This window comes from Idiotropiscis lumnitzeri, chromosome 17, assembly GCF_059441095.1.
Source record: "Idiotropiscis lumnitzeri isolate Australia: NSW breed Sydney's pygmy pipehorse chromosome 17, RoL_Ilum_1.0, whole genome shotgun sequence".
In the NCBI taxonomy this organism is placed as follows: Eukaryota; Metazoa; Chordata; class Actinopteri; order Syngnathiformes; family Syngnathidae; genus Idiotropiscis; species Idiotropiscis lumnitzeri.
The window spans coordinates 7225027-7242559 of record NC_142407.1 but is presented as its reverse complement, the minus strand read 5'-3'; the positions used below and the strand labels follow the sequence as shown (position 1 = coordinate 7242559).

General features: G+C 39.0%; 1 protein-coding gene across 2 annotated transcripts in view; it reads left to right on the top strand.

The window, feature by feature from the left end:
• The first annotated feature begins 2048 nt into the window (after positions 1-2048).
• atp2a3 (ATPase sarcoplasmic/endoplasmic reticulum Ca2+ transporting 3) overlaps positions 2049-17533 on the top strand; it is a 44582-nt gene continuing 29097 nt past the window's right edge. Inside the window, exons 1-3 of one of the 2 annotated variants that reach the window (XM_088279522.1) lie at positions 2049-2463; positions 15196-15213; positions 15481-15563. In XM_088279522.1, coding sequence (XP_088135648.1) covers positions 2346-2463; positions 15196-15213; positions 15481-15563 — 219 coding nt within the window. In that variant the 5' untranslated portion in view covers positions 2049-2345. The remainder of the gene's footprint in view (positions 2464-15195; positions 15214-15480; positions 15564-17533) is intronic. The other variant, XM_088279521.1, reaches the window with a different exon arrangement.

Sequence of the window (17533 nt, the reverse complement as noted above, 5' to 3'; positions counted from 1 at the left end):
AAAGCAAGAAAGCATTGCAAACCGTCGCACTTGGATTTAAAATAAGTTTGAACTAAAATGTACGATGTGCATGACCTCAAACATTGTCTACAAATGGTGTCATTGGAGTTTCCCAGCAGGTCACATGACTTCACTGGTGCAGTTTCACAGGAAGTCAACTCACAGGTCTCGAGCCCATGCTTAATCACGTGCAAAATAAGGCTGTTGTGTACACTGAGGCAATAAACTTATTTTCACCAGGTAAAGTCATCAGTAGTCGCCCCACAATGACAATTTGGATTCTCAAGTATTAAGAATACATAAAACTGCTGCAACAAATCTTAAATATTGTCTACAAGGAAAACAGAATCTTGATGCGTCTGACCTTTAGCCTAATATAAATATTGCCTTTACTTGCACTTATTTCACTCATACCTTTTTGATTATTCAAGCACAACTTCCCATCACTCATTATGAATGAATTTCCTTAAATTTTCATTGGAGTATGACTCGGTCGGAAACAAATTGGATTTGCAGGCTTGATTGCTGTAGAACGGGGGTCATCAACTATCCTGCATGTTTTAGATGTTTCCCTCCTCCAACACAACAAATGTGTTGGAGGAGTCTTGCAGACACTGATTGCCTTCCTGTCCCTTAACTTGTGAAACAAAACATAAAGCAACATATTTATCATGTCAGAACAGCCTGACATCAGTATTCCTAAATCCTAATTCAAGAAACAGAACATTTTGTCAACACCTTTACAGAATCAGTTGTGCGGTCAGTGGATATTTACCTTTCATCCATTCGATTGTTTTTTTTTTTTATATTAAATACGTGTTTGATAAATACATGGACAACAGATAAGTGAACATTTCAATTAATTTCATGTCATTTTAAAGGAAAATAAGTCAAATTACATTATCATTAATGAAAATGGAATGAAGTATAACGGAATATTTTTTTTTCCATATTTCATTGCACTTGTCAGGACTTTTCAACAGAATGGAAGAGAAATGACTCAAATGTAATTTGACCCAATTATGTTTGCAACGAGCCGCCCGTTCTTTCACCCTCTACAAAAGTAACTTAAGGTTATAGCATACATTCATAAATTTAAACATTTGAAATGTTTTCATCTGTCTGAACTGTCTACTTTATTTAAATGAGGTGGTACTTTGTGAGTCAAGTACTTTTTTTTGAGGAGGCCCTTTTTCAAAATTTGAGAAGCACTGCGCTTGATGACTGAACGGTTTTAGAAAACCGGGATTTTGAGAGACAACTTCAGCGCATCGTTACTTTTTAAAATGTCTACTTGTCATTTTAACAATTACAATTAACATTTTGATTAACTGACATCACAGTGACTCATTTTATCTATTATATTTGCTATACAACTTATACAACTGTAAATTGCCATCAAGAGGCGGGCATGGGAGAAAATGGCCATTTTTTTCAGTCGTATTTCGGCAAATTATGAATCACTCTGACTAAAGCTTTTGTCTCAGGAAAATTATAATGTGCACAACTGCATTGTTCTGTATTTGGAATTTTGGAAATTTCATGGGGGGGGGGCAATGACAGAAAATCTCCAATTCTAGAATGACCCAAAAGTACGAATCTGTGAAAAAGTATATTTTGTTTTATCGAGAATAACAAAATACAAGACCAATGCAAAATACAAAATACAAGTGTCTACCAAACTAATAAAATCAAGGAAATTGGGGGAAAGAAGAAAAAAAAACATTTGCAACATTGACACCCAAAATACGAAACACACTACAGTGTTTATGAAAACCAGATAGCCCAAATTAAACATGTCAATATATGTTCGTTGAGATTTCACATTTAGACTAAAACAAATACAGTCACAAAACAAATGGGATATCGTTTCCTCTTCATTCGAACAAAAAGAGAAGCAAATATGACGCGACCACGACATGCAAAACGACGACTGGCCGCCTTGTGTTGGTCACGTGCTCTCGGAGGAAGTCCCTGTGCCGCGGGAGCGCGTACAGGTATGCGCGGCCAATGGGGGCGCAGGAGGGCGTGGACATCGGATGAGAGGCGGTGCACACACGCAACACACCTTCACACGCTGATGAGGTCCACAGCAGACGATCACTTGAAGCAGAGCAGCGTGTGTTTCGTTCAGGATTGCTTCTGCTTCTTCTTTTTCTTCTTGTGGAGGGGACAGGTGATCTCGTGCAAGGAGACTCATCCAACCGCCTCAGCGTCCGTCTGCGGAAAACCTTCCAGCGCCTCCACCGCCTCGCTCGTCTCCACCACACGAGCGCCTGAGTAGATGTTCAACTCCATGCATTCTCATCTCCTCGTGTAAGCGCCAATTTTTTTTGTCCGCCGAGATGGAAAACGCGCACACCAAACCGGCGAGTGAAGTTTTAGACTTTTTCGGCGTGAATGAAAACACCGGACTGACCCAGGAGCAAGTGAAAGTGCAATTGGAGAAATATGGACCGAATGGTGAGTAGTTTTACCCCCCCCCCCTATTATCCTGCCCTATTAAAACCGGCAAGATTCAATTAGGCCCTGTGAAAAAATGGGCGTTATATTTCATTATTTTTTTTTTCTGGTAAGCTTTCAGTGCAATGTACAAATAAATGGCACCTTTTCAATTTTAGGATTATTCTATAGTCCTAGTTTAATTGAGCACGGGGGTACTTTGTGACATTGTCAAAAAGAGTGGTGCATTAGGACTCCCTCATTGTATAATATACACACATGTACCCTGTATGTCTAATTATTGGACCTCAAGATGGCTATTTGTAGCCTTTCTTGGTATTCTCCCTTATTGAAACTGTCACGGCAGTAACTCTATGGGTACCGCTCAAATGACAAGCCATTTATCCTTTGAAATAGTTGCCCTAATAATTATCTCCTTTTATCTGGTCTGATGGTCACTTGAATTTCGCCTTATGTCAAGTTCCTAAAATAAGTCAAACAAACCAGCAAGCGTTCTGTGTACAAACCGTACACATCCTTGCGTGTCAATCAGGCCAGCATGCAGGAAGTACACACTTCAACTACTCGAATGAGAGATGAGGTGACGACGTTGATAAAACAAAAAAAGCTTGATCAACCTGTTTTCATTTTAAACACTGTGTTTCTTGAAAATAGGCTGATACTTTGCCGCTCAAGTCACACGATAAGATCAAATACCAAAGGCCTAAAAATTAATGCAGTTTAACCTTGATTTAATAAACTAATTTGAGGAAGGGGTTCAATTGCCAAATACTTTTTTTCATTGCCTAAAAACACCTAGTGCAGTAATTAAAAATGCCAAATACATTACAAATTAATTGTAAATAAATACAAGCAAAAAATAGATTCAATATATTGGAAAATTATTCGTCAATCCAAATCTTACTTTGTTGGTGCTTTGGGGTAGTCGTGTGGTTGCGTTCATGAGTTGGCCCTTAATTTTTTTTTAACCACTATTATGATTTGATGCCATAGATCAATTTTGTGGACGGGCCACATCGTAGTTATGGTTTCCCTCTGAGGGCCGTCATGGCTGTGAACCCTTAGAAATGTATGATCACCTTTACGTTATCAGTTACACACAACAAATTGATGGAAAGCTAGTTTTGCAATCAGAAGCAAGTAATTGTTTGTTCAACAATTTTCAATTTATTTTAAAATGGGAGGATTGGTAACAATTCAATGTCAATATCTCATATCTTAACGTTGTTAAAAGTGAAAATAAATGTGCTGGAAACAGAAAGTTGATGCACATGATATGCCCTTGGCGAGCCTCATAAAATAAGGTTGCGGGCCAGATCTGGCCCCCGGGTTTTGATTTTGAAACCTTTGCCATAAATATAGGCTTTATGTACTATACACACACACACACACACACACACACAAATAGTATGCTCCAGAGATGTGTAACACGACAAGCTATGCGCTTCCCATTCCCTTTGGTGGAACAGTCGCCCCTGCTAACATGGCCGCCAGGTTTGTGTTTGCATTGCGTTTGATGGGTAAAGTTGCCCCTACCGACACGGCCCACGCGTTGGCATTCTCTGTAGCCTGCTCTAGTCTACTGTAAGTCTGTTTAGCTACAGTATGAGAAGAGAGCAGAAAAAAAGGAAACGTATTAATAGTTTTTCTGTTGATGGTGCCACAGCGCTATTTAAAGCTGTTTTGGTGAATCGTGAACAATTCTAGAGCAAACAGACTTAAGAGCTGGTGATAGCGTTAGCATTATATTGCCTCATAATTTTGAAAAGGATTAGACATTGCTCGGTGATTCGTTTACAAACACACTGTGTAATTCCTTCAAAGTCAAGTATGTTATCATGTATTTTTTAGAATTATTTGCGGTTTTATCATTTTTTTTTTTATTGGCTATTTGAAAATTATTTTTATTACAATGGAAAACATTTGTGGTTCAGGTCCGAGTCTCGGAATTAAGTTTGGGCGAATCGAGGTGCCACTCTTACCCCGAAGAAATTTCCATGATATATTGCAGGAAGATGGTGAACGGGGAAGGAAAATCTTGGAAAGGATCCAGATAAAAGTGAATGTACAGTTACATATTTTGCAATAAATCAATCCATGCGCTGCCCATTTAGCCACCAGGAGGATAAAGCCTGCTAGCTAACCACGACACACAAAACTTCTGTTAACAGTTGAGCCTTGCTGGAAGTCTACTGTATGTTCTACTGAGTCGATGTTTTAATTATATTTGGTCATTATAATAAAACAACACTACGAATGCTTCTTTTTGCCGACAGGTTCTACAACACCCGTGGTAGATCCTTCAATGTCGGATGGCTTTTTCTTGTTTAGTATCAACCTCCTTGCGCTTCTAAGCTCGTGTGGAGCTTCGGTGTGTTGAATGCTCACATCCCCTCCTTCCCCTCCTGGCCTGTCATTTGCATGTGTGGCCAAGCCGCGGCGTACTCTATAGCGCCATATTGTGCAAGTCAAACAGTTGGCCTCTTGTTTGCCGCGCAGCCGTTTTACACAGAGGCCTGTGATGACTTCATGGAAAAAGCAACGTCTCGCCACAGATAACATCGCTTTTTGCTTTTAGCTGTGAACTTCCTGTGCGTGTGTGTGTGTGTGTGTAAGTCTGGCTAGATAATAGCTGGTGCTAGGGGATACCCATTTCCCTTTTTGGATCTGACTATTATTGTATCCACTTTAGTGTTGTCTCTAAGACAAAGCCAAAGTAGGGACACCACTCTTGCATATACTTTTGTTTTGTTGACTGCCTTACCACATATTACAGAGTGATGCACAGCTGCTTCCCCTTCCCCTCTTCTCGGAAAGTGTTGACTTTCTAGTTGACTCTGTGGTGTTTATTTCTGTGTCATTGTAAAAGCCTTGGAGTGACACAAGCATGTTAGATCTCGCAAACATGCATGCATTAAAATGAGGCGGCGTTACCAGAATCTCATTAGCATGACGAGCATGAGTGTTTGTCTTGGTGTGCACATGTGAGGGCAAACAAAAAGGGAATCAAACAATCAGTAGGCTGGCTAGTTTCATTGATGCCTCAGTGCAAGGGTGTTAAACTCATTTTTGTGGACGGGCCACATCGTGGTGAAGCTCTCCCTCCGCGGGCAGTTATGACTGTAAACCCATATAAATGAACAATTGAATGGAAAGCACAGTTTTGAAATCAGAAACCAGTAAGTAATTGTTTGTTCAGCAATTCTTCAATTTATCTTAAAAAGGGAGGATTAGTAACAAAAAAATGGCAATATCTTAAATCTCAATGTTGTTAAAAGTGAAGAAAATGTGTTGGAAACAGGAAGTTGATGCACATGATTTGCCCTTTGCGGGCCACATAAAATGAGGCCATGGGCCAGATCTGGCCCCCGGGGCCTTGAGTTTGAGACCTCTGCCTTAGTGGCTAAATCGGTGAAAAAAAACGTGCGTGTATCCCTCCATAACTTTATGTAGTTCCTCACCAAAATTAAATGAATTCTTACTTAGCCCCTCTACCCGTTTTTGGATTTTTGTGCAATCATGCCCTGCTTTACTATTTACTTTATTGCTGTGTTGATTTGACTACAGTGAAAAGCAAAAAAATACTGCTGGCTCGTCTTTTGTACAGAACTGTTTCCCAAAATCGGTTGCTATTATTTGTGTGCGTGTGCAGACACGTTGTTTAATTCCCATGAAGCCGCTCCGACCAAGTGGAGATCACTAATTGCCAGAGCTCAACAGAGGCGCTGTTGATTCATTCTCAACTAGTTTGTGTTTTAAAGACGAACATGCAATCATCCATGGGAAGTTGGGTTTCCTTCCTTATTATGCTCTGTATGACACTAGCATGGCAATTTATCTAATTTTCTCCATTGTTGATCAGTGACCTTTTTTTAATTTTATCCTGCATCCAATCATATTTTGACTTGTTGATGACATGAGTTGAATTTTCCATATGAAATTCTACAAATGAGAGATTTTATCTAGTTTTGACACAGAATTTACCATCAAGCTGTTAAAAAAAACACTGCAGATCAAATACAGAATATATGCTGTTGCATTTTTTTTATCTCAAAAATTCTTTTGAAGCTTATCAGGAAATATAATTTCTGTGAGGACCCGTTTAGTCGCTTTTCACAGAATAGCGGTTGTCTCATTCCTCCAGTGCACTCAGTTTAATTAGCGTACAGCGCAAAAGTGGAAATAGGCCTTAATGATCGGTTTGTTGGGACGTTGCTCATTCAATGATGCCTGAAATTATAGTAAAGCACACTTGATTTTAGTAAAACTTTGCATCTGTCCGCAGTCTCTGACCGTTTCTTGTCAGGGTTATTATAGTTTTGGAACTATAATTATAGTTAGTTTTTATTTCGGTTTGAGTTATTTTTTTTAAAATTTAGTTAATCTTAATTAGTTTTCAGGGTGGGTTTGTTAGTTTTTATTAGTTTTTTCAAAAACATTGATTTTTAATTTTCTGTTTAAAAATAAATAAATAGTTTTACACGTGATCACAATAAAAAAAAAACATTGGAAGTATTGTACAGTAAAAATTGAACAAAATATGATTTCAAATCATTTTGATTATACGGAGTACAGTTTATGACACAAACTCGTCAGTAATATCATTTGCTGGCTCTTTTTTTTTTATTGGCTGCTGCTTGATGATGTCGCTTCTGTGTCACAAACATTAAGAGGACTACAACTTCCAGATGACTGTTCGACCTTCTCTTCTTCCGGGAAACGGCCAGGCCGTTAATATTGAAAGGAATGACTTTAAAATAAACCCCAAAAGATTCTAAATTAAATTTATTGCTGACGATGAAAACCAAGCACATTTTCTCGACAATTATTGTTAGTTTTTTAGTTTGTTTCGAAAACGTAAACTGTAGGTCAGTTTTCGTTTTTCGAAATCATTTTATTTATTTTTTCGTTAAGTAAAGTGTTTTTTTTTTCATTTTAATCTTAGTTGATTTCACTATTTTTCATTTACTAAAATAATTCATTATCGCAGTCCTTTTGAAATCAAGATAAAATGTCAATTATGCTATTTATATGCCAACAGCTATACTTTCACTTTTGTTGTGATATTAAATTTGTGTTGAACAATACTTTGGTTCGCTAGGGCGTGACTCTTGACAAGTGTTGCAGTTTCTCACGTGAAAACCAACATCGCTGCCCACCCGTGATCTAAGAATGTTTGCACTCTAACAGTCTGTAATGCTCAATGATTTCTATGCTGAACATTCACAGTCCACAAGCAAAGGACTCCTATTTTTAGCAGGTCCCCAAAAAAATAAAAAAAGCTCTTTTTTTTTTTTTTTTTTCAGAGCGTGGACACACTGACAATTCAGGGGTTGTTTTCCACTGTAGGGTTTTCCTCCTTTGCTGTCAGGAGTTGAGACAAAATGGTGTGCTCTACTTGACAGTTGATGACATGACATCAAATATGGGAAGTTCACGTAATCCAACACTCTGGAACAGCTCCCCAGGGCAACATTTTCTTAATCAAACACTGGCAAGTCGTTTGGAACATTAAGAGAGTGATTATCACCAAAAAAGGCTTGTGGGTTTAGAAATCTAGTCGGCGTTGAGCGTGAACAACATTTACCTTGCACACTTGTGGTTGGATTAGCTCGGCAAAGGAGATGGTGCTCGCTGACACAAATTAAAACAGCGTTGCGAACAACCGTTAAAAGAAATGGGCCTTTTGTGTAAACATAAAAAGTCTTACGTCTTTGAGATCAGCTCATAAAAAATGGGGGATAAACAAAAGTGATTTGTGCTGCACGACGACTTTCAAGGCAGAATGTGTCACTCGATGCGTGAGATGTTCCATTGTCTTCTCCTCCACGCCAACACACTGCTGAGTGCTCTTCTCAAGCAGGCGTTTGTTTGCCTTTTCACTTGAATTGTCTGACCAGTTTCCTGGAGAGAACGGCATTGTCGTTGGAGTTCTGTGGGCTGAGAAGAGTGAGTTAAGTTGTTGAAAAGTAACAGAAGGCCGCGAGGTTTCAAGTCACTTCCTGGCTCAAGTGGTTCAGTGTGTCATTTCGCTTTAGCTTGTCACATGGCTTTATACGTCCTGCTTGTGCATCTGTTGGTCGCCAGTGATGAGGGCCATACTGAAGCGGTTTATTGCAAAAGACATAAAAAAAAAAAAAACTGGTACCACATTTTAATTGTAGTGTGTGTGCTCTCAAGGAAACATGACAAAAGTTACGGGAAGTTGAGCAACAGCAAAGGCCGCCGCTATAGTTTTCCCCCAGGTGGCATTTTACTTGGTTGACAACACTGCTCAGAAAATTTATATAATCTTGTTGTAAAATTTTAATTGAAAAAGAAAAATTCATTGCTGATTTTCCTGGTTTATGATAAAGGAAATATAAATGGACTCTAGCCCAACCGCAATGGCGTGACCTTAATATAATAAATATATAATAAAAATAAATAATAAATGAATTGATGGTGACTTATTTATTTAAATTTATTTATTTATTTATTTTTGGGGGGAGTGATACTGATAATTAGTAGTCAAGGAGGCTGATATGCCTTCTCAGTAAATGGGAAAATATTGCCGTCTTAATCTAAAAAATAAGATGCCAAAAATATATTTTTGGTTGAAGTTTTTTTATTTTGCATAATGTTGATTCTTTTTAAAAAAAAATCTATTATTATTAAAGATTTTAAGCAGTCTGCATCTTTGTTGTAAAATTCTTACAAAATGTTCAGGAAGCTTACAGCGTCATAAAAAGTTCAATGAAAACTAAAACAATAACTTTTTATAGTGTTTGACAGTAAATAAAGTTAGCCAAAATTTCAAAATGAAATATTTAAAATTAAAATTTCAGTCATCTTTGTATTGATTTCAAATAAAAACAAAAGGTGCGGAGTTTTCTCAGAGTCAGTAGAATAAGTTAATTTAACAGAAAATTTAAATAAATTGTTCCTTGAAGTTGACACATTTTTAAATTGATTTATCATTTCCCAACAGATATTTTTAAAACTATAAATATTGGCGCAGAGAATCGGCTTGGATGATCATCGGTTTAACCTTACCGCGATGTACAATTCATCTGTTTTTACAATATTTATACAATCACCAAGGTTGGCCGACAAACGAGAGGCCATTCATTGGCTATTCCATGAACTGCTCGTCGTTGTGAAAACCCCCCAAAAATTCTAATTACTGGAACATGCACACACAGAGGCCACTGAATGAAAAGTAGTTGTAGCCGTGCAATTAGCATGACTTGTGGCGATGTCGCAAAATCTAATACAATTCAAGATACCAGTTTTGAATGTCCTCCTTACTCCATTGTTGAATTTCTGCCCATTTCCTACCCAACCGTTTGATTGGATGAAAGTATCCAGCAGACAGAGCCAGTGACCTGAATTTCAAGATATTTTGGTCTCAACTGGCAAGAAAGAAGTTTCCACTTAATCCTCTCTTATGACAGAGAGAAAGTTAGTTTCTTGCTGCATTTTAGACGTGTTGTGATTTGCGCACCTCATAAAATTCAGAAGGAGAATTGACGCTTGATCGAACACAGAGGATAAAATAATTGCTACAATGAATCAAGTAAAGTTTCTTCCCACTATCAACACTTTTCTATGCATGATATAGTGTTTAATAAGTGTCTCATTGGTGCGAAAAAAAAATCCTCAATTCCATATATCTGGACCTTCATGAATAAAGTAGTCTTCATATATTTTGGAGCTCCATGCCAACTTCTCACCTTCAGCTCATCCCGGAAGCTCATTGTCAAAAAACGTTTTTGGATCAGTCAAACACAACAGAATAGATGGCAGGAAAACATGTTTATTGTAATTACCCACAAAAGTTGTAAAGATAATTGCAGTGCGTGTGTGTGTACTTTTTGTCATCCATTTATTTCTGTGCAGAAGTTTATTCCAGTTTGAGGTTTGTCAATGTGTCAAGCAGATTTCCTTGTTTCATTGCGCTGCCGACAAATGATAAATGGCTTGGTGACACATCATCTGCCAGCGACAGCATGCGGGCAGAACACTTCGAGATATTTGCACACAGGCTAAATGTAGTAGTTGGATTTAGCCATTGTCTCTTGTGCAATAGTGTTTTTGCGGTTCGGTAGCAAAATTGGCAACATTTACAATTAGGGCTGAATGATTTATCGTTTTGCGACCAAAAAAGCAGTTTACACTAACCAGCGTCGTACTTATTTAAAATAATAATTAAAAACGTTGCCCGTGATCCTGGGAGAAATTTCTTTCAAGGAATCTTGAATGCTAGGTGCTAAGCTAGCTTGCGCCGCTGCAGCACAGGCTTTTTTTTTTTTTTTTGTACTATACAGTATTTAAATCCGTGCAAAGTAGCAGCAATGAGCTGCGTGATGTGGATCATCTCCTCTGTGGTGACAAATAAACTACCCTACTAACAAGTTGCGTCTTAACCGAAGAGGCGAACGATGAGTCGCTAAACGTGCTAATCGCTAAAGTGAAATATAGCGTAAGAAAAGACCAAAAATAAGTGCTTAGGACTTTGAACAGAAATCTGTCTAGCACCGCGTTATGGCGGAGAACCAGCAGCTGTGAACAGAAATGTCAATTAATTAATATGTATCTAGACTCAGAATTAGACGACGACAATGTTAGCAATTTAGCGGATGCTTTCAGACTGGAACACGTAAACGGCTGTCGTCATCTTGACGAAGAGGTTCGATGTCCAACGTATATTAAATATTTATTATCTCTTCAATAATATTTGCAGTATTTTGAGTTTTGAGTACTACGCAATAATAGGTCTCAAAATTATATATTTTAATCAGTTTAGCTTTGCTAAGGAACAGTGATTTTACTGACTTATAATGTGACCTTTATGTACAAAGAACATGTAGATTAGTATGAAATGTAAAAAAATGCATTTTCATTTACACACGTTCACATGAATCCAAAATTATACTTGAGCGCAAGTAGTTTTTAAAAACTTGAGAAAAAACTGCTCCCCCTAACTAAACCTCTTTAGTGTCCTTGCATTATTACAGAAACCGCTTTTATTGTTTTTAATGGTATAATGGCAATTTGTGTCATGTTGGTAAACGTCACTGCACATTGTGACAAAATCTCAAATTATATCAACATCGTAATATCTGTCAGAAAAATCAACACAATTTTTTCTTAAAATTCTTCAGGCCTATTTACAATAATTTTTTTGTTAATGCATTTCCTGTGTGATCATGCATTGTGAGAGGAAATGCATGAAGGAAGCTATCATACATTAGTGCGCAGTAGCTATTAGCTCGGGGATTACCATCATGATATTTATAGGCCTGTTTTTTGATTTGCTCAACTCTGCAAAGGTTTACTGAATAAGTTACTCGACTTAAAAGCTGTTTATTGTTCAAGCAAAGTATTTGCAGCCCGAGATGAATGTCAACAAAAGCATGCATGAAGCTGCTGACCAAAAGAGGGAATGCTTTGGTTGTTCAACTCTACTCGTTTATTTAGTTTCCGATAATCTGCACATGTGCAAAGAGAGGCAAACTGTGAAAGCAAGGAAACGATGTGAAGTGCTAAAAGAAATATGTCAGGTTTCCCGCTTTCCCTTCCAACAGTGGACACAGAAACAAGCTCCTTGCTGTTGTTGGCGACCGTCTCCAGGAAGTGTTTCCCCTTTTGTTGGCATTGACCGCTTTTCTGCTGTGTGTATACAAGGTCTCTTTTTTTCTTTTTTATTCATTGTCTGGGCCCGTAGGGAGGAGGTGGGGAAGTGTTATGGGGACACGGCTCGAGGTGAAGTCACTATTCAGGAATGTGACTGGGCAAGCCTTTGGCTTGACGCAGCCCAGACTGACTGTGAGGGGAATCCTTGGCAGAGGGAACACCGGGAAACCCGTTCTGCACCTCGAGCCCTCCCTCCCGCTGTCTTGTCCTTTCAGTCAGTCTGTCTTTTGTCTCTCGCACTTGAGCCTCAGCCAGCCTGTCTGCCATAAAAAAAATGATACAACCAGGGAAGCGAAGTAATGGAGCTTATGTCAGACGGATGAAGCATGGAAAACAGCAGAATCCACTTCTCCATATTGCCGCTGATGAATTCCCCGCTGACTTCACCCAGCAAACCTCAAGGCTAAAAGCCCGCAAGACTTCAAATTTGACGCTATCCACAGTGACTCAGTGGTATTATGCCAATGCTATTTCTATATCCTGCATGCTATGTGCTGGTTTGTCCAGCCATGGAGTTGAGGCAATCCAAGGTCAACCTAATCACGTATTCCCTCCAACATGGTCTACTTCTGCCTGGACATGCCCAGAACACATCATCGGGAAAGTGTTTATTTGACACCCGTAGTAGGGTGCAGTCACACTTGTCTGTTTTAATCCAACTCAAGTTGTTTTCCTTCCTTGGTTCAGTTTGTTTAGTCAGGTGTTAAAGTAATAGAGCTCAGGTGCAGACTGCGGACCGCATCAACTAGTTTGAGGATTCCAAGTCAGTTCTGAAATGTGGTTCAATTCTGCAGTGGAGGCACACAAACCTTGAGATGATCCAACTTGTAAGGAAACAAATTGCGTAAGACCTCACAATGGTGACATCACTACAGGGAGTTTACTGAAAATCTCACCTGAAAGCAGCATGGCTTATTTTTTGATAAGTTCTTGGGCACAATGTTGGTGTGTAAGGTTGACACAAACTGCTCTGGGTTTAAATCTCCCTCAGGTCTTTCTCGAGGCTAATTGAAGATACTGAACCAACAGCGTTGTAAATCAAGCGTCTGACATGACTAACTAAGCCGTAATACGTCAAAACGCAAATACTACAGTACTTTCATCCTAATTACTCTTTATGAAGCCACTTTACGTCTTTAACATTCTGTTTTTACATTTATATTTCACTGCTATTATGCTTTATTTAAAAAAAAAAGTAAGGTAAGAAAAAATTATTTGATGGGAGCATTTCAATTTGTTTGCTATACCAATACACAAGCAAAAAAAAATTCACTGGAAATTTTAAGAAAAAAAAATAAAGTAAAAAAAAAAAAAAAACTTAAAATAAAAATTTGATTTTGAAAAACACTAAATTAATACTTGGTTCATATAAACCACAGCAGCCATGTAATTAGTAGATTCAAACTGAAAAACAAGCTGTAATAATGTGAATTAGTGCGGACATCATTTTTAAGTCCACAACTGTAAGACAAGTTTGGCCAATCTAGTTGTTTCTCTTTCCGTTTGTGACGAGTGCAAACTGAGTGACTGCGAGGATTTTGTTTTTGGAAGGCGGCTGAGGCCTAGCGTCATGCTCCTCCCGCTTTCCAACTCTTTTCCCCAGATGGTCACGTTTTGTAATCGTTGTAGCGACGTCTGCTCAAAACATGCTGGAGAAACTTGCTGCTTATTTCCACAGCACCATTTAGGGTTGTTGCTTCTTTTCCCACTGTATCCCATGAAAACGTTTTGGACATTCATCAGCAGTCAGGATGATTTTGTTTCTTTGCGTTGGACTTGACTGAGCACTTTTGGGTCATAAGTGTGGTAATGTCTTAAACGGGGCTTGTCAATCACCATGTTGACTTTTCTGCCAGGAGAATTGCATGTGGCGGCACAGTTGACAACTGATTAGCACGATGGCCTCGCAGTGCAGAGGTGGAGGGTTCGATTCCGAAGGTTTTACACTAAATATCAAAGCTGAGGAATTTATACATCTTTTCACTTTAGAGTATTAATGTACTTTGTCTCCTTTTTAAATTTTACAATGATCTCAACGCAAAAGGAACGGTCTAAATGTTTTTTTTTTCTCTCTTAATATTGTGATTATTTTTTTGAAGCTCATTTCCCCCATGTATTTTTTTTTTTAACAAAGGTCGATATTAATTATTTTTTACGACAGAACAAAAATGTATTATTATTGTCATTGTTTATGCATACATTTTTGGTCTTTCTAGGTTAAGTATTTGCTAAAATAAAGCCAGAGAACCATGAATTAATCAAATACAGTTTATCTATTTCAGTTAGTTGTTAACATATGAAGCATGTCACCATGACAACTTCCCCAAATTCCTCCAAACAGGTGTGGCGAAAAATCAAGTCAGATTACAACATTAATTAGGAATGTAATGATTAAAATATCCATTGATGTCGAAAATAAGAGAAGCGATATGGAAATTTTAATCTCAAAAGGATTTGTAATAATAACAGTCAAATCTGTTGTACTTTAATTTATTTTCATGTTTAGTTCTGCCACTAACAAAACACGGATGAGACAAAAATGTGGTGTAGTTTATTTCATGATCCTATATTTTTGTATATATTTTTTTCAAAATTGCAGCTCTAGTGATTTCAAATTTGCAATGTCAATTTGAATTCACTTAATTGTTCAGCCTTTTTTTTTTTTTTTTTTTTTAATCCAATTTTCAATTTTTCTTCACTGCATTTTTGTGTATTGACATTTTCACTTTGATGACACATCTGGTCAAATTCATGCATAGGCACATGTAGAGACCGACATTTACTGACAATTAAACCCAACACAAGAGTTCCGTCTTACGTATCGTACCTCTCGGTATAACAAAGTTCCAAGCTCGTCCACCTCAATAAAAGACATGATACTAAATAATAATATGAGTTACTGAAGATGACGTGATTCAGGAGCATTGTCTTTATTGATATTTAATGTGGTTAACTTCACCCATTAAACTAAATATTTTCTTTGTTCCCCTTACAATCCCCGCTTGGTCTGTCTTCGCCTCCACCTCATCAATTCCTCTACAACCTTCGTGACAGAGCTCCCTGCTGAAGAAGGTAAATATTGATTTTTCCAGTGAGGGTTCATATCCTCCTCCCTTGCATGATTAAATGTGTGGAGCGATTTCTTTTCTGGAGACCACGATATAAACTCATACAAATGGACACGTTACTAAATACAGATTATTATTATTATTGTTTCTGCTGCTTGTAGGTGTTGGCAAACGAGATGTTACGCATTCTTTCCACTTTTAAATTTTCTCAACTTTGACTCCCTCCAGACAACTGCGTGTGTATTTGTGTGTGTGTGTGTGCATCTCACAGGAAAGTCCCTGTGGGAACTCGTGTTGGAACAGTTTGAAAACCTTCTGGTCAGGATCCTCCTTCTTGCTGCCTGCGTCTCCTTTGTAAGTAGCGCTCGCCTCGGTGAGCGTTGCTCACCCTCCTTTTGAAATAATGACACTCTAATTGGATGCTGGGCTGGAAATTGATGCTGCTTATCGGCGTTGTTCTCGCAGTCACTTAGTTACCGCTCTGGTTTAGTGCGGAAAATTGTGCATGGAAGTCTTTTCCGTCCGGTGTTGATACAGATTTAGTTGAGGGGAACAGGGAGAGCCCACTTGGAAACACAACTGTCCATCAAAACCGCCTCCGCTGCAGTGGCTCAAATTGTGGCCTTGCTTGGAGTGAAGGTAGGAGAGGCGTGGCACGGGGAATCCTGAACACATCTCAACTTTTTTCCATCTATTACAACACGTCGCTGGTGTTTTGGAATGGACTTGCTTTTTCTATTTCTGAAACGCTATAAATGTATATGACACAATATGCCCTGACTAATGGCTCCAAGTGCAGGCGTGGGTTGGAAAAGCTCTTATTACCTCAAGCACTGTTAGATGGAGTTTTCTCTGTAAATATGGCGGTTAACGAGGAAGAGCGAAGACAAGCTGTAAATTTTTACACACCCAGACGACTTTACATTGATACATTTCTCTTAGCTTCCACTAGTCCAGTGATTCTTAAATATTTTTAGTTACGACGCCCTCCTCCCCCAGCCATTCTCCGCCGCAACTATAAATGATAGCGACAGCAATTATAGCAATCGTTGGAAAACCAACCTACACCGTCCAGTTAACGCACATTGGCCAAGGAGAGCGTTACTGCCAACTACTGGAGTGGATGTGCAATTACACTTTATTGTACTACGGCGGGGAAAAAAGTATGTTCCCCAAGGTCACACACACCCCTCTCAGTATCGCACCACGCCCCCCCCCCCCCCCCCCAGGGGGGCCCGCCCCACTATTTGAGAAGCACTGCACTAGTCTTAATAGACGTGTATAACTATGACTTTTTTCTTTTCATAATTCACGTTATCGTTTTTTTGTTCTATGGCATTCGTTGGTCAATAATACTCCATCCGGCCATTATCTAAATCGCTTCTCCTCACTAAGGTGGCGGTGGGTGCTGGAGCCTATCCCAGCTGTCGTCGAGCTGTAGGCGGGGTTCAACCTGAACTGGTTGCCAGCCAATCGCAGGGCACACATAGACAAACAACCATCCGCGCTCACATTCATATCTAGGGGCAATTTAGAGCGTCCAATCAACCTGTCGTGCATGTTTTGGGAATGTGGGAGGAAACCGGAATACCCGGAGGAAACCCAAGCAGGCACGGGGAGGACATGCAAACTCCACACAGGAAAGCCGGAGCCGGAATCAAACCCATGACCTCCGCTCTGTGAGGCCGTCGTGCTAACCGGTCGTCCACCGTGCCGCCAATAATACTCCAACAATCATTAATTACAGCACATTTATCTTCCCTTTTTTTTCCCCTCCTATTGAAAAGAACAAGATATGGTAGGCGCTTCAAAAGTTAGATTTTCATAAATTGTTTCCTGCAAGGTCAAGTGACAGACAAATCAAATGTTATTATTTATCGACTGCTTTTATCTTGAGAGTTGGTCCTAGCTATTCAAATAGCTGTCTCGGTGTGTGCAGACTGCATAATGTGTTTTATGAAAGGGCCCTACCGAGAGCATCGCCATTGTCGCCATCCAATTTCTCTGTCATAAGCCCCGAAATGAAGCCAAATGATATGCTATCGACCGGGCTTAGGGTGTCGTGACACACTCGGTGCTCTTCAGCACTCCATCATCCAATGAAAAGTGGCTATACTTCATCTCTCCTCACTTGCAGCTCCCGTTTAATAACAGTGCTGTTACCTCCTATTGACAAAAAACAAAAAAGTTGAACCTGTAGTGTGAAACCAAATCAACATTAGCCACTTTGGACGAATAGCCGTCTGTCACCACTTTATTAAATGCGGTATTAGCTATAATATAAACACTGTGGGACGCAGCTATAGTTACTTTCTCAGACTCTT